Genomic DNA, 17,224 nt, shown 5'->3' with positions numbered 1-17,224 from the left:
AGGCTGCGATTCTCCCTTTCGGGTGTGCATCTAGGGGCGTGGGCGTTATGGGGCTCCCTGGCAAGGCTCTTTCCCGGAGGCTCTTCTTTTAAAAAAAGGGGGCGGGGGGGGGCGGCCGGAAGCGTGCTTTGTGGGGAGACGATGTGAGGGAAGTCAGGGTTCTGGGAACAGAGATGCCCGGCAGGGCTGGCCGCTCCCCACCCCTCAGGCTTCTATGTTGCAGGGCTGAATGCGACACGGCCGGGGCAGGAAGCCCTCTCAGGCCAACTATCCGGGGTCAGGCCCGCGTCCTCTCTCCCTTCCAGGGTGCTCAGCCCTAAGCTGCTGCTTAGCACGGAGGTGGAGGCGACCCTCCCATCCGGGACCCGGGGACCCTGCCTGAGGAGCGTGGCCCGCTGTGAACACGGATCTGAGGCTAGAATGGGGGCGTGGAGAGCCGCCCACGGATGGGCCGAGGTGCTCCGTGCCCCGGGGCTACCAGACTGAGAATCCTCGCCACGTGTGCCTTCAAAGTGGAAACAAAGGGCGGTGGTGGCCAACGGCATCCCAGACCCGCCCCCCCCCCACGCGGGGAGCCTCCCGCGGAGGGATCGGGGCGCAGGGACAGTGGGCAGTACCGGATTCGGGCATCTTAGTCCCGGAGGTGGTGGCGGGAGGCCTCTCCGTGGTGGCGGCGGCGGCGGCAGTGGTTGTAGTTGTGGCGGCGGTGGTGGTGGTGGTGGCGGTGGCGATGGTGGTAGGTGCGACACCTGGGATGGTGGGGACTGTGGTGGCTTCGGTGGTGGCAGCGGTGGCAGTAGCGTCAGTACTGCTCACAGCGCCCGTCGCACCCACCGGAGTCGGGGGCAACGTGGGAGGAGCTGGGAGGGAAATGTAAAACAGCCGAGTCCGGTTGGTTCGGGCGTCCCCGGCCTGGCCTCGCGGCCCCCGCGTGCAAGGCAGGCAGCCCGGTGGGGAGACGGGGCTCGGCACCCGGGAGCCCCCGCAAGCGTGACGGACCGGGTCAGAGGATCACGGGGAGAGAACACAGCCATGGGCGAGGAAGAGAATGAAGCCCCGTGCGTGTTTCATTTTCTTCGCATGGTCTGTGTGGCTCAAAGCGCCCAGCATGCACCCGGCCGAGGGTGAGGGTGAGGATGGCGATGGGAAAGGACCCGCACCGAGTCACTCCGGCCCCAGGCACGGCTTGGGGTCCCAGGCCAGCGCCACCCAGACACAGGCCAGGCAGCAGCCCTGGAGCTCCAGGCTTGGAGGGGGGCAGGTGGCCGGCTGTGTCCCGCAGGAGCACCGGGACGACTCCCATTCCCAACCATCCGCTCCCAAATTCCCCTTTCTCATGGCTGCTCGAGTTCTGACACCCCCAAACCCAACCAGAGAGAGAACAATCCCCACTCTGTAGGTCGGCCTCCCGGCGTGGCCCGCGTCTCCTGTCTCACTGTCCACCCCTCCCCAGGCACTCAGCTCTAGTCCATGGCCCTGCCTCTCCTCCCTTCTCTGCCCAGTTGATAGTCCTCCCGAACGTGTGGTAACTCCTCTCTTCCCAGCACATTTGGGTTTCCCCTTCACATCAGGACGTGGGAGGGACACTAATGCTGCCACAGCATAGTCTGTGCTTGGTAGATGGAGAAACCCCAGGACGCAAGCGAGATACATTTGTGGGTTTCTTTTTTGCATAAATCTGCAGGGGATTGCTTCAGATCTCCGCTCGCTCTCACACCTTCGTCTCCCATCCGAAGCTACCCTCGACGCTGCTCAGCCCCAGGGGACTAGGTCTGTCTATGTGACATCGCTTCCATAGGCTTGCATTCCTTCTACAGGAGGATCATGGCAGCTACCAAAGGGCTGTCCTGTGACCCTCTCGTTCCGATATTGCCAAAGCCGAGGTGTGAGAATGATGGGGGCAAATCAGAGACAGAGCCCCGTCTCCTCTTGCCATCTCTTGTAATCTGATCAGGGTCGACTTTATGGGGCAGAACGCAGGGATGTTAAGATACAAGACACTTGTAACTCCAGAGGAATAGCGACATCCCAGCCCTATCTCTAAATCTCTAGAAGTTTAGGAAGAAAATAAGCTCACTGCCCGGGGTGGGGCCAGGGCAGGGAGGGAGCCAGAGAGACAAGTGACAGGGAGCTTTTCTTAGGGGAGAATGAAGACACCCTAGGCCTTTCCAACAAGAGTCTGACCAACAAAAGCCCTTTCATTCCCCTGGGTGTCCAATATTACAAGTCCCCATAGAGAAGGAGGGGCTGTTCTGGGATCCCAACTGCTTCCCTATTTGCAAGATCAGAGGCAGTGCCGGACCCTGAGGCTGCTGACAGCAGAAGTCACATTGGGTGGCCAAGTATGTCCCATGCATTCCAAAGATTCCTGGGCAGGGTCAAAGCAGGCAGTGCTATATTCCCTATACCTCCCGACTCAGACATCAGGAAGGTGTGGGGTGGGGACCATTCTCCCTCCCCACTGTTGAAGCAGGTCCAAGGTCTGGCCCCAAGGTCAGTGCTATAAAAACTCAGCATGAGGGAATTCACCTATCACACTCACCAAGACCTACAGACAGACACATGGAAAAGCCTGAGAGATCCACAAGGCCAAGGTCAGCTCTCTCCCAGAGCTGGCCCCTTGCAGGTCCTGTGCCGTGGACACACATGGACTTTTCCTGCTGCTCTGTGCTGCAGGAAGGAAACCTGAGAGGCTATCTTGCCCATCGGGGCAGGTCTTTCTCTGATCTGCTTCCTCCTCAACAGGGTATTTTCTAATAATTTCTGGCAAATACAGTGTTCGCAGGGCCCCCCTTTTCTATGACCACTTAAAAGGCATCATCAAAAAACTTTGGGAAGACGCTCCTTTTGAGTTAAACTTATCCCACTCTGTGTAGCGCAGACCTGGGCAGCGGTGGTGCATTTCCGGGGCCCCCTGAATCAATGTCATTTCCCCCCAAAGCTGCACACACTCATGTGCCCCTTAGTTCTTGTGAAGTGGAGACACACACACTACATCCCACAGGCCCACAGCTAGGCTCGCACGCACCTCCCCGGGCCGTCCTCCGAGAGCTTTAGAGACAGAGACGCTAAGAGAGGCTAGGTGAGGGCCCTGCTGGTCAGAGACAAGAACAGGAAATGACTTTGAGGATGCTGCACTGTCTTGTCCCTGTCCTTCAATGGCTCCTTCCACCAAGCGTGACCAGAAGGAAGCGTTACTGACGAAGCATTACTGACCTAAATGCTTTTCCTTCAGCTCAGCGGCAGCAGCCCTGGGGTATTAGGGAGAGGGGGACAAGAGGCAAGGAGTGGTCTCCCAGGCGCCCTCCCAGAGGGTGCCCGTCATTGGCGTCACCATGGAGGAGGCAGCCCCAGCTGGCTGAGGTCACAGCTGGCAAATCAGTGTTCTCTCTGGCCCACTCATTAGCTGCATCTATTGTCCCATGGCCGGACAGGGCCAGACAGACAGGGAGGGCAGAGGCGAAAAGGAAAGGCTCTGGGTCAGGTGAGTGAGTTGTTGGAGGCTCCTACAGGCACGAGGGGAAGGCAGGTTTTCACGGGGAAACCGTCCAGCGCTCAGGTCAAAGGGGATCTAGAGGATTTCGTCCCCTGGGGTGGGGTTCAGGTAGAGGACAGAAGGGGATCAGGGGCTTAGAGACAGAGTGGCCCACAGGCTGGACAGGCATGCTGCTGGGCTAAGAGGGCATCTCTAGTTACAGCAGGAATTATGGGCTGGAGAACCATAATTCTGTGCACTATGTCCATCAGTGATCGGTGGAGAGCATCCCACCGAACCCAGAACCTGCCACGGGGCTGCCCACCAAACATTTGCAGCTCTGAGTCACAGACGAGGACAGCAGTTTCCAGACATTCCAAGGTGCAGAGTTCAGTCCAAACATGTCCACATGGCGCGTGGACTACCCTGGCCAAATCACAGATGGCCAGGGCAGATGGGCAGCAATCCTTAGAGACCACAGGCACAGGTGCACGAGAGGGGTTATTTTCATGGGGTAAGGTATGAACAGATCAGTCTGGGATAAAAAAAAAAAACAAAAAAAAACCAACCACCCAGGTTTGGGGAAGATGAGAGGGAAGGGAGCAGTGGGCTGGATAAAAGGCCCATGTCAAAAATGTGGAACCTGGGCTCCATCGCTTGGCACCTGCAGATTGTGCAGAAGGTTCTTATGAATTTAAAGCCGAGAACAGCTGGTGCCATCAGCACATCTCATTTACAGAGAAGCGCAATGTGCCTCTACCAGCATGTCATGTGGAAGCCGGCGTCCAGGAAACACATTTGACAGAGGGACAGAGCCCCTGAGCTCATTGTGCATGCCACGGTGGGCCTGGATCTTTTCTAAACGGGAAGCGGAAAGTAGGGGGTTTGGAACGATCGCTGTCCCTTGCAGGGGCCACTCGTGAGAGGGGCAGTCCAGACCGGCATGGTGCTCACTGAGCAAGACAGACCCCAGGCTACCAGACCCGTCTGCCTTGGGTCCCAGGGTGCCAGATGGTGGTGGTGCAGGGGTGGGGGTGGGGGCGGCTGGGAGCTCTGACCCACGAGCTTCAAGCTAATTCTCTTGGTGCCTCGAGTCTCCCCTTCTGTGTTCGCTAAGCCTGCTAGGCCACCCTGAGCACCTGCTAGAATAGTTCCAGAAGAGACCCGTGTGCAAACTTGAGTCAGAAAGTCAGGACAATGCCCAGAGTCCAAGGATGGCCTTCTCCACGGTCCCCGGGCCCAGGACCTCTCTCGACTTCCTATTCCAGAGGAGGAGTTCTGACCCTGTGCGGAGGCCCTGGGACCCACCAGCTTGGCTGACGATGGGGAGGGGGGAGGGGGGAGGAGGGGCCTGGGGGAGGGAGGGATGATGGCAGCACACCACCCACAGGTCTGGCAAAACAAACAAACGGAAGGAAGCGGGTGTGCAACAGAAATAGAATCAACCTAAAACGGGGGTGGGGGATACATGAGTCAAGGGGGGGAGGCAAGCAAACTAGGTAACCCTCCATAAGCCAACCCCCAGATTCCTCACCTGCTTCTCCATCCTCCCCTTAAGAGCTTAAGGAGGCTCTAGTGACCCCCTGCCCCACAGCCTTTGCTCTGCCAGGGTGAGCCTTGTCCTCAGCTTCTGAGGAGGGCGGGGGGGAAGGAACCCTGGGGTCCCCTGCCTAGCTTCTCCAGCTTGAGGACAGGCCTTCTGTGGTGGTGACGCGCCCTCTGGTGTCCTCGAACCCACAACATGAGGGCTTGAGAGGAGCCATGCGGTTAGCAGGTCATTTCCTAAGCCGGGACCTGCCTGCCCTCTCCTCCCTTCTGCTGTGCCTTTACCTCCCGGACCCTGAGAGTGGAGGCTGTTCTTAATGCTGAAGAATCCGAGAAGCTGGGTTTCTAAGGGGCGAGGAAACAACCAGCCCGTGGTGCCCGCTAAGACGCCAGGTCCTGGAGCACCTGGCCCTATCCAAGGACAAGCTCACTCGTCGTCGCTGACCAGAACCCATGGTAGATGGCAGGGCTGGTGCCGGGCCCCCATGCAGCATGCGTGGTCGGCATGCACAGCGTGCTCACCCGTAGGTCACCCTTTCAGGGGATGGCAGCCTGACCAGCAGACTGGGGCCAGCTGCTCTCATTCATGGTGCAGCATTCCTTCGAGGGGCACAGCTGGCCACCCAAGGGCTGTGGACCCTCTCTCTGCGTTCTGAGATGTCAAGCCTAGGCGAGGGCCCAGGTGGGTCAGGGGAAGTAATCACTCAGCTTCTAAGAGACCTGCAGGTGCAGAGACTGGGTCTGGAGCCTGTGTGTGTGTGGGGGGGCCCTTCCTGAGCCATCCCAGGAGGCCAAGAGTAAGTGAAGGGAAGAGGGGGTGTTTGACCTCCTCTGACCCCTCCCCCACACACATCCTCCTTGCCGGTCTGGCTTCCCAACCACTGAAAGGGTGAGCGTGGAGCATGCCTTCATCCCGAGCCTCTCCCTCCTTCTCCACCCTGGCTGGGCTGGGCTCCGCCTGCACCGTCCCATGCCATGCCCATTACCTCTGCTGCTGGTACGGTACCTGCGGTTGGAGTAGCTTCAGAACACAGCGCCCAAGATGGCCAGAGAGAGGGAGAAAGGATGAGAGAGGGAAGACAAAACAGAGCACAGGTGAAACCACGGGACAAGCAAGCAGAGGAGCGTCTGGCTCAAACCTGACCCAGACAGTGTGGCCAGGTGCTGGCTACTGCCCCGAGGATGCCAACTGGTGTCCAGGGCTCATGTTCAACTTCCCTGGGGCCTGGTATGTTCCTACAGAAAATTTCCACCGGGATCTGGGAGACCTTTCTAATACACTCTGATTCCACCTCCACTCCAAGACTATCATCTAGGAGGTGGCCGCAGGGACAGTCTAGAGTGGTTTGTTCCCAGCTCTTTCCTCCAGGGTGCATCCTTCCCTGGCTCGGCTGATCTTTATGAGGCAGGCTGGGTGGCCCTTCCACGATGCCGAGAATTGAGGGCATAAGGTGTAGGTGGCATAGCAGGCCACCAACCCCCGTAGAAAGGATGGTTCCTGTAGATCTTTTGGGGATGATGGTGTATAGGGTTGGGGTGGATGGAGGAGGGGAGAGCCTATTTCGCGAACCCTCCCCCACACCGTCTCAGCCTTGGAAGGCCGGGGAACCGTCACAGATTGTGGCCCTCAGGCCCGGCTCCTGTCCTGAGGGTGTGCTATCCTAGTTTTTTCCCAACAACTGTATTTTATGAAATAAGAAACCTGACTGTGGATTGAGAGCCCTAAAAGGAATTCCTGAATTTACTGCAAATCCCTAAATTGAGAAGAAAGTCTCTCTTTGTCCTCTTGTCCCCTGGGGCTGCAGAACTTATCCTGTGGTGGTCGCTAGGGCTGGACAATGGGGCTTTGTTTATCTGATGCTCTGCATTGGGCTGGAAACGGGGAGGTTACAAGAGGCTCTCTTTATGTCTCTGGTTATAGAATTAAGCAATCAGGAAAGTGCACTCTCCCGTCTGGCCAGGCCTTTGCGAAGAAGACCACATCAGCCACTTGCCCAAAGTCCCCCAGCCCGAATAAACTGCCTGAGTGCCCAGAGGGTTTGACGAGCACACGAGGAGGGGGACTTATAGGGTGGCTCACTCCTGGTTTACAAGACCACAGAGGGACACAGGAAGGATTGTCAGCCTTTCTCCAGCTTGTCGGTCCCCTCTCCCGCCTGCCTCAGCACTGGCCTGCTGGCCCTTGGGGGCGGGGCTGGGGAGGAATGCAGGGCTGCTGGGAAGCTAAAGTGAGGGCCCAGGGCAAGGCAGCAGGCCTGGGCCAGCGACGGAAGCAGAGGCTCTGCTGGGGTGGGAGAGGGTACTCAGGAGGTCCCATCCGGGCCAGGGGCAGGCCGTCGGACCTCAGCCTGCTGGGGTAAGCACTAGACAGGGTAACCTGTTGTCTGCTTCACTGCCTCTCCTGTGAAGTGTTGCCTTGCAGGACTCACCCCTCCTCTGCACAGCCGCCACCGACTTTCCTCATCTGAACGTAACATTTCTCATGTTGAACAGCAATCAGATATCCTTGTGGCTGTCTCCTCTCCTAGGCGGTAGTTTTTGGCACAGTGTCTCACACCTCGTGTGCTCAGGAAATGGCTGTTGAATACCCCACTGTGCCTCTGGAGAGGCAGGGGGTCCCCTCCTTCTGGAGAGGGTCTGCCACATCAAGGTTTCTGCAGCCTGGCATCCCTGAGGTTCCGGGAGCCGGCACTGGCCCAGGTGGGCCTGGAGCCCCCTCTAGTGGACGTCTTAGGCAGGCGCACTCTGCCGCTGGAAGACGCCAGGAGCCAGGAGCTGAGAGCGTTTGCGCCTCAAGAAGCTGGCTTGGCCAGTGGCTGTCTCCCAACGCCCCCCACCCCCTCCCCACGACCTGACAACTCACTCGGCTCAGGCTGCAAGCAGGCCCTCTTCCTTATTCCCCCAGAGAAGGCAAGGTGATAGATGTTAAGTAGCTGAGAAAATCAAGACAGAGTTGGGATCGGGTCTGACTGCAACCATCTAAGAAGATGTTTTCCAGATACCTCGCCAGCACCTACCTCTCAGTATATGAGACGGGCTCTCTTGTATCCTACTGGGGGCTGGAGGACCTGCTGCCCTGTTTTCTTTCCATCCCAGGAGGCCGTCAGGTCAGGGTGTTTCTCTAGGCATCTGAATTAGCTGGGACCTTTCATCCCCAAGGCCGCCGTAATGCACCTACCTTCGTTCGGGGGTGCTGGTGACTCCTCTGTGGCTGCTTCCCCAGAGCCCACCTGCGTCCTGGCACTGAGGGTAAAGCGGTAGCGCGACACGGGGTCTGCTCTTTGCATCGTGAACTTGGTCTGATTGGGAGAGAAGTTTTCCACTATCTGCTTTCCTAATTTGGTTCCGTTAACTGGGGAGAGATAGGTAAGTGGAATTGAACTTCAGCAACATTGACCGTGGTGGGTTGTACAATCTGCAGCTGGGAGGAGAAAGCCTTCCCGACTCTGCTGGAGAGGGCACATGTGGGACCTGCCCGGAAACCTTAATGACCCGGGGGGTAGGGGATTTGGGTTTAAGGGCAGAGCGCTGGGCGAGACCCCTCCGTCTCTCCCTCCGATGACACACCAGGGTTAATGCTTTTTCACTGATCTCATCATCTCCAGCTCACTGCAAAGTTATGTGGCTGATGCTGAAAGATTTAGTTTATAATCCCCAGGCCTTTTCAACAAGGACAAAACTTGAGTTCCTTTCTTCCTTTCAAACAGAACTAGGGCACAACCACCAGAGCTTTTGATCATTAATGCCTCCTCTGTAAAAGGCCTATTCACTATACCTCAAAGGGGGACGGTCAGGTCCAGAGATCGATTCAGAACCGCACAGAAGCACACAGTTGGCTATTAAAATCGTCAACCGCACCACACCTGGCCCTCTGAGCTTCCCGATGCGGTACAAGATCACCTACTTTAGAAGGCTTACAGCTTTTCAAATGTAATGACACCCCTGTCCTTGCATGGTGACACTGAGCTCTTAAGGTCAGGTCTTCCCTACTCGGGCTCTTGACGGAGTCGCTCTATATACAGCTGCCTTAACATAAATGACACCTTGTTTGGTGTCCCCAAGGGTCGTGTGGATTCCCTTGCATGTAGTCTGCCCCATCGGAGGAGGTCAAAACTGTCTCTCCTAGACTTACTGCTGGGTGTCGGAGACCCTAAGATCCCTGAGGGGCCGACTTGCACCCCTCATTAGACCAGGAGCTCCCTCGGTCTCGCCTGCCTCTCCTAATCCCATGGGGAACTTCTCCCAGGTGCCTCTATCCCTCTGCAGTGCCCTTTGCACCCATAGGCTTCCTGCCTCGATTCCTTCGAGAGTTGGTGAGAATGGGGTTTCCGATTCCCAGATTAAGAGAAAAAAAGGGCGGAACGTACAGGCCACGTATTTGAGAGTATATCCGATCAGGATCCCATTGGGGTGTTCTGGATGATCCCATTCCAGGTTGATTGTCTCCAGGTTGGGCTGCCGGACTCGGAAACGCCTAGGGGCACTGGGTACTTGGGGAAGGAGGAGAGGGCGGGGGAGATGAGGGGGAGGGGGGAGGCAGGATGAGGAAGCACACAAAAACAAAGCACAAGCATGAAGGTGTTGACCTCTGGGCAACCCCCAGGCAGGATAACTGTCACGCCGGAACCCATCGGAACCACAAGGGGGCCAAAGCCCACCGCCCCATCCAGGATGCTGCTTCCCCCAGTTTAGGACAAGCATGGCTCAGACTCGGTTTAAACGGGGAAGAAGTCAGTCGAGTTTTCCTTTAGCAACTACTGTGGATCCGGCACACGTTAGGCTCTGCTCCTGCAAAGATACCTTCCAGCTGGCAGGGGACCAACCACAGCTGTTTGGCACAGAGGCTGTGGTTCCTAGGCTTCAGACAAGGATGCTCACCGCTGGGTGCCAGCAGCAGCCAGGCTCCAAGCCGGGAATGCGGGGTGCAGGGGTGAGGAGAAAGAAACCCAAGATGGGATCCACGGACAGGGTACCAGGAGCGGGAGGGACGGGGAGAGGCCGAAGATGAAGAGAAAAATGAGGGGCTGGGACAGATAGGAATAAAGAAAACAAGAGAGAAGAACGAAGAAGGAGGAAGAGAAGAAAAATGGGGGGAAAGCAGTTAAAAGGGAGGGGGAGAAATGGAAGAGGGCAAAGCAAATGCCCAGCCGATAAGCTTCGCAGGCATCTGCCTCCCAGGAGCAGGCGGACCGTGAACCAGCATCAGGGCGCCCCCTGCGGGGCCGCTGTGCACACAGACCAGCTATCCCGATGGAAGCTTCTGGATTTACAGTGCCGAGAGAGCTCTGAAGGTCCTGGGTGCTTCCGGCGGTCAGGGTGACCGTGCTTCGGCCTCTGGAGGTGGGGGTAGCCCAGGCTCCCCCAGCACCTTTGCGGGGGTCAGTCTACCAGCCTGTCTGGAATGCGGTCAGCAGACGGCACAGGTCTTCTCTTGAGACACGATGTCCTGTCAGGGCAGGCCACCCTGGAGGTGCTGGCGTGCTGTGGGAATGGCAGGAGCCGCTCGGCTCGCGGGACATCAGCTTCTCGGGGTCGTGCAGAGTTCGCCTTGTAATGTCCGGCCAAGTCACTTGGGGGCTGCTCCAGGCCCGCCTGGACGTGCTACCCGGGTCCTGCCCCACCCCGAAGAGCTGTGGGTCACACCTACCTCCTTCCGGGGTGGTGAACTCCTTGGTTTCACTGCGAGGCCCATCGCCTCTCCCATTGACCACAACCATCTCCAGCTTGTAGTTACTGTAGGGGAAGAGGCGGGACACCACGCCACGGGGGCGGTCACCGGGGAAGCTGGCTTGCTGCCTCTTCTGAGACACCCACAGGTTCTTCAACAAGCTGCTCTCCCTCCAGTAGTAGGCCTTCGGGACAGAGGCAGGCCGGTGAGGGGACGGTCAGGTGGAGCGGGTTAGTTGTTAGTGCCGATGGTAGTGACCGGTCTTCCCTTTGCTTGCCACGGGCTCCGAATCCCGAATGTCCCCCTAGGGCTGGGGGAGCGGCCTTAGAAGCCCTGTTCATCAGCCACTAGCGAGTAAGAGTTGACGCGAAACAAGAAATGGGTGTTTCGGGTTCAATCGTTTTCTGAGCCACATCGCCTCTCTGGGTTAGGCAGGTTGGCCAAAGTTACTGATGGCGATGGTCCATCATGAGACTTATTTCCAAGTTGCTCAGGAGGAGTCCATGCCGGAACCACAAATATGAGCCCAGGGTCCCGGCATGGAAAGCTCTCTTCTGTGCTCAAAGACCACATCACCTTGAGTTGGATTAGTATGGTTTAGATCGGCAGGAAGCGGAAGTTGAAAAGTAACAGGTTACCCCCAGAAGTCTGAATACGAGAGCTGATTTAATCCTTTGAAGTCAAACGTTTTCTTTTAATATTGTTTGAAGACCTTTAGAATGGGATAGACACATGTCCAAGTCAGGGGACGCCAGGCTGTTAAGAGCTTGGACGGGATGGCCTTCAGAAGGTGGTAAGTGTTATAAGTAGAGTCGAGAGAGTTTGGGACACAAGGAACAGTTAGCAGTAGGTAAGAAGGCCCAGGTCAGGCTGCCACACCAGCGTCACCTGGGCCTCCAATGGCAAAGGAAGGAGTAAATCCACACTTAAGAAGGGGGCCCAATGGGAGTTTAGCCAAGAAAGCCTCCAGGCAAGTAGGTAAAGAGTGCAAGTCAAATGCTGGGGAAGAGCTCATTCAAGTGTATATATCCTCTTGCCTCTTTCCCCTACCTACCAAATTCATGTCCGCAAAAGAGACTGGTTCCCTCCATTCTGCCCCCAGTTGTCCATCAGCCAACTCTCAATGACCTCTAAGTCACAGAACGTGAACTGTCCCATGCCTACAGCCTCCTTCACTTCCCGGGCAACTTTTAAATAAAGTAAGGGAGAGCCTGGCAGAGCCTGGGTCTTCTCTCCCGTTTCCGCACCTTGGCCTACCCTTTCTAAGAGGAGAGACCAGTGAGCAGAACTTGCTCACAGGCAGGGAGACCAGGAGAAGCCGAGGGCCTTCATAATCCATACGCTGGATAATCCCGAGTTGGCTGAGACAACAGGGAAGGTCTTTGGTGGCTCTCCCTGTTAGCTGGGGTTTCATGAAAGCGGACTGGGTGAGGCAAGCAGCCCAGCGGGGGCCATTCGGAGAGGGGAGGAGTGTAGCTCAGGGGTGCTTCAACACTGCTCCTAAGATACATGTGTGCCTGCTCACACATGTACAAGAAGCGTAACGTGCTACGCAGGGCCAACCCCGACCCACCACCCTTCCCGTGATTTTCTGCCGAGCAGAACCGTCAGCACATTTCTTGCAGGCCACACCTGATAATTTTTTCCTGGGTGTATTTTTGAACCGCTAACACTAGACATCATCTTCGTGAATCAACTCTGGATCTAAAAACTATCCCTAGGACCCCTTCCAAGGATCTCATGGCCCGCGTCTGCTACCCCCTTGCCCTGGTTAGCAAGCTGGGTGGTTAGGCGGGGCTGAGAGCGGGTTTCCTCACTCGGTACTCTCTGAGTTGGCCCTGCACCGTGTCGGGATAGACGCGGTTCCACTGAAGGCTGATGGCTGTGCTGTTCAGGACTCGGATTTTAACGTCAGTGGGCGCAGCCCTGGGATCTGCAATGTGTTGGGACAGAGAACTGGTTATACAAGCGGGGCTGGCCCCTGGACTCTAGGGTCTAGGGACTTGTTCTCTGCCGGCCTGTGCCTCCACCCCACTCTAGACACTGGGTACTCCATGAGGGCAGGGGCTATGACTGCTCCATGAGGCTGCACTTGCGGGAGTGGGGGAAAGGCCAGGGCAAAAGGGTGGCCATCTTGGTGGGAGGGATCCACTTACATGTTTCGAAGGCAATTATTTGCTACTCTCAGATGCTGGGAGCCCCCATTTGCCCCTTCATCCCATGTGCTACCCTTCCCCACCCTGCTCTGTGTCCCAGCAGGCTACCCTCTCCGGACCGTGTCAGCTGGTCCCCTTGTTCCCAGGCTTCTGGAAGGGTTTGTTCAATAGGAGAGCTCAATAGGAGACCCCAGGGCAGGAGGAGAGGGAGGGTGGGTACCTAGTCCCCTGCCTGCCTCTCTGCGGGGCTCAGGTTGACGGTGGTGTACTTTTCTATCCAAGGGCAGTCCTGGTTGTGGGGACTCACCTGTCCCCTGACCCTTCAACGCTCAAGAGTGTTATACTGGGATTCCGCTGTTGCTAGCCCAGTGGGCAGCATGGTTCCTGAACCCTGTCCTCACATTAGAGACAGTCCCCTTTGAGTGACATTTGTTTCCTACCAGCACTCTGCAGGAAACATCACCCATAGATGAAGATGCCCTAACCTAGTTCAGGACGGGATTCTGACCCTTGACTACCTGAAGAAGAAGACCCACCCCTCCCTCATGACTGATTCTTGCCTCCATTTTCTGCACTTTGCTGCCAAAGCTGTTCTGCACCCTCCCTCCCCCCCCCCGCCCCCGGCACCTCCTCCAGCCCTCGGGGGTGGGCAGGTGCAATGGAAACTGTGGGCAGGTCCATGAAGTTCACGACTAGACCCTGCTTAGTCCATACTCACCAGCCAGTAGTTCCTGCCAGTGTCCTGTCTGGAAGTGTCTGCCACCACAAAGACGAGGAGCAGGATGGACAGAGAGCCTGCTGATACCCTCCACTCATTCCCAAGTGGGTCCAGGAAAGTGGGGCCCGGGGCCCAACCCTCCCTTCTTTCCATCTGACTGTGACAACACTGGCTCGACTCTTGACCCCAGTATTGGCCCTTGCAACTCCCCAAGACTCTCCTCTTGCCTTCCTTCTGGTCACCCCGTCCACCTACGTGATCTTTTCTGGGATCAGACGCAGACCCACGAGGGCATGGATCACCCTGACTGGGAGGGGCGCCACCAACCCCCTTGCTTTGCTCAGCAGCCTACTGAATTGACGTGCTGTGGACAAGGAGGCCACTGCTGTCTTAAAAGCTGGGCATATACTTCCACGTACATGCCCAGAAACTTGTTGGTTCACTGAGGCTAGCCTCCAAAGAACTTCTCTTTGTAAGCCAATTCCGAAGGTTAAGAGCAACACTGGGGATGCCAGCAGGTGGCTGGTGTGGATCATTCCAGACTAAGCCTCTGGAGACCGTCTGCATTTCTTGAGGTCTCCCCTGGGGAGCCAAGAAGGAGTCTGGCCTGGGGCCCTGCTTCCTGCGGAGGAGTCTAATTATGGCTCTTTGGGAGGGAGAGTCCCGAAGTCTTGGCACTAGCAAGGCTTGGCAGTAAGGTAGATTCGAAGGCCCGGCTTCTATTTTCCAGCTTGACATCTGCTATTGTGTAATAATGGCAAGGTTGTTCCCTCGCAAGGCCTCAGGATTCACATCCATAAAATGGGAGCATTGGACCACGTGATGATGATCAAGAATTCTAACTAGCATTTGTGTGATGACATTTCTGCTCCTGACATTTACAAGGGGCCTGTTGCCCGACTTCACCATAGGGGATTTCTCTTTCCGGGGAACCGACTGTCCTCCCAGGATGTTCTCGGAAGGCCCTATGACCCACCCTGAGGTTCCTGGTCTGTGAGGCTGGCCTTGCGCAGCCAGGCTGGGAGGGTCCTTGCTAGCGCATGAGGGAGGGTACTCACAATCTTCCCCGGAGTAGCCGATGACAGTGTCTGGCTCAGGACCCTTCCCAAAGTCATTTTCAGCCTGGACCCGGATCTCATAGGGTACGTAGACAGGCGTCTGCCCCACCACGTAGCGGGAGCCCCACACTGTGACGTTGTTCCATGTCTCTCGGGTTTCTCTCCGCCGCCACTTGACGATGTAGCGCAGATTGGGGCCAAAGGCAGAGGTGGCATTCATGGGCTGAGCGGGGAGAAATTGAAGGCGAGGGTGGAGCCCAGACCCGCCCACAGCCTGCGCTCTCCTTCTGTGCCAGGCACGCTGCCCCCATCTGCACAGCGCTGGCTCCCTCGCAGCCCTGGGAGGGTGTGCCACCCCCACACTGAGTCCCCGAAAGCCAGAGTCCTATGAATTCAGCTGCATGTAGATTTTCTGTGACAGGCTTCGCCCAAGACCTAGTCACTCTGACTCCCAGAGCCACCGCATCTGCATGTGCACAGGGAGCCAACGTTGTAGTTTCAACAGGACTCTCCTGTGACAGATCAGTAAGAACAAAACAAGGAAACAACATGATACTCTCTAAAGTCAGAGAGGGGGGCGCCTAGGTGGCGCAGTCGGTTAAGCGTCCGACTTCAGCCAGGTCACGATCTCGTGGTCCGTGAGTTCGAGCCCCGCATCAGGCTCTGGGCTGATGGCTCAGAGCCTGGAGCCTGTTTCCGATTCTGTGTCTCCCTCTCTCTCTGCCCCTCGCCCGTTCATGCTCTGTCTCTCTCTGTCCCAAAAATAAATAAACATTGAAAAAAAAAATTTAAAGTCAGAGAGGGATGAGTTGTGGTTTAGCCACAGCATGCCTGCTGCCACTGAACTCAAAATTCCAGAACTGACTTGGCTTCTACCAAATCCATGTGTGACTATCCTGTCGTTCCCAGCAGCTAACGGTGGGTGCAACACTCTTCTCTGTTCCCTGAGGGCATGGTCCAGGAATCGGTCCCCTGGGAGCCCACACTACAGAGCTGTAGACCAAGAGCCAGTCCTTGCAAGGTCCTGAAGATGAGCCCAGTGTCTTGAATCTGGGCTCAGCCTAGCTGCCAGGGCTGCTGTGAGGCCGAGCCCTCAGAACGATGGGGATGGCCATCACCCCCAACACTATATCTCCCTGCTTCTGTTACTCATGGTGGCAGCACAGAAATGTTAATATTTCAACGGCTGTACGTGCACCTCGCAGACTTGGAAGTGGTTTGCAGCAAAAGTCATTTGGAGACCACGTATCCCAATTTTGGTTTGGAAAATATAGTCGGTGAGCCAAAATGAAGATGGGATTTTTTTTCAACCCTGGCCCGGAGGGAAGCGTTTATTTCATCTAGTTCATTCCTGGACCAAAAGGAAGCCTGCACTGAAAGAACTTCGGATACTGGTCTTCCTTCTACCCCCAACCAGCTCCAGTGGGAGGGCCCCAGAACACGCCAAAGCTAGGTATACACGCTTAGGCTAAATCTTTTCTAGAATCCAACCTAAACCCCTCCTTCTTCTAGAGAGTAGTCCATTTTATGTCTGCTGGTACTCTCTCTGATTTTGCCAGACGAGCTGTCTATGTTCCTTGGTCACCCCTGCTCCTTCCTCCTGTCTTAAATCTTGCTTTTAGACGTGCTCCTGTTTGCTTTCTGGATGTCCGGTGCAGAGAGTGGCCTTGGGTTCTCAGGGGTGTCGAGAGCAAGGGCTTCCAGGTGCTCAAGGCCAAGAGAGCAGGCCCATCAAGACGGGGGACTGGGAGGGACCCTTACCGTCCACGTGATCTCCATGTTGTTCTTTCTGGTCCCTTCTCCCTTCACGTCGGCAGGATTGGACTCAGGGGCTGGAACCCAAATGGATGCAAAGTTCAAGTCCAATTCGCTTCACCAGAGCACAGCGAGCCACCAAACTCTCTCCCTCCCACCCGACACGTCCCTTCTGTGTTCTGTCTTTTCTCAGCATCTCTCCACGCTCTATCCCACAGGCAACTGAACTCGCTCCGCTGTTTTCTCATGTGTATGACGTGCCTTCCTAGCTAAGACTTAACCCCCTGCCCCTACAAGCAGCGCTAATTTCTTTTGAATTTTAATCCCTCGCCAGACGGCATTTATCATAAGGCTTTCCATACTTTGGATGGTCCAGACAGCTAACTCAATGTGGATTATCCCCTTCGTGGATTATCTACTAAATTTAATGCCAGACTGGTTTATCCCCGGCATTTAACATTTTGGGGGAGCAGCCCCACGCTCAATGAGCTGGTGTGTTTTCAGAAATCTAAACACGACCCCAAGTGGGATAGGAAAAGAAATCTGACATAACACCGGATTACATATTTCTACTGCAAATCTCTGCCCTTGCACTTCCCTTTAAGGCAGATCACCAAGAATTATTAAGGATGTTAGTAATAATAAGACATCATAGCCAACATTTGCTGTGTGCTCACTAGATGCCAGGCATCGTGGGAAGTACCCAAACCGCATTTTCAAACAAAAGCCCCGTGAGGGAGGAGGTGCCGCTATTCCCCCGATGAAGAGGTCGAACCTCGGAGACGTCAAATAACCCGCCCACGTTCGTTCCTGCGGCCAGAAACTGGGGGAACTCCGTTTGACCTCAGG

At 56.2% G+C, this 17,224-nt stretch overlaps 1 protein-coding gene across 18 annotated transcripts in view; it reads right to left on the bottom strand.

Annotated features, from left to right (window-relative positions):
- The window catches only part of NFASC (neurofascin), a 183,556-nt gene that overhangs the window by 23,198 nt on the left and 143,134 nt on the right, over positions 1-17,224 (bottom strand). For 8 of the 18 annotated variants that reach the window (XM_023247774.2, XM_023247780.2, XM_023247776.2 and 5 more), the window contains 8 exons: positions 16,382-16,452; positions 14,621-14,843; positions 12,506-12,621; positions 10,668-10,872; positions 9,388-9,510; positions 8,199-8,372; positions 6,027-6,041; positions 618-860 (listed from right to left, as the gene is read on the bottom strand). In XM_023247774.2, coding sequence (XP_023103542.2) covers positions 618-860; positions 6,027-6,041; positions 8,199-8,372; positions 9,388-9,510; positions 10,668-10,872; positions 12,506-12,621; positions 14,621-14,843; positions 16,382-16,452 — 1,170 coding nt within the window. The remainder of the gene's footprint in view (positions 1-617; positions 861-6,026; positions 6,042-8,198; positions 8,373-9,387; positions 9,511-10,667; positions 10,873-12,505; positions 12,622-14,620; positions 14,844-16,381; positions 16,453-17,224) is intronic. The other 10 variants (XM_023247779.2, XM_023247787.2, XM_023247784.2 and 7 more) reach the window with 4 other exon arrangements.

Source organism: Felis catus, chromosome F1 (genome assembly GCF_018350175.1).
Source record: "Felis catus isolate Fca126 chromosome F1, F.catus_Fca126_mat1.0, whole genome shotgun sequence".
Taxonomy (NCBI): domain Eukaryota; kingdom Metazoa; phylum Chordata; class Mammalia; order Carnivora; family Felidae; genus Felis; species Felis catus.
The sequence above is the reverse complement of the archived record's forward strand: the minus strand, read 5'-3'. Positions and strand labels throughout refer to the sequence as shown.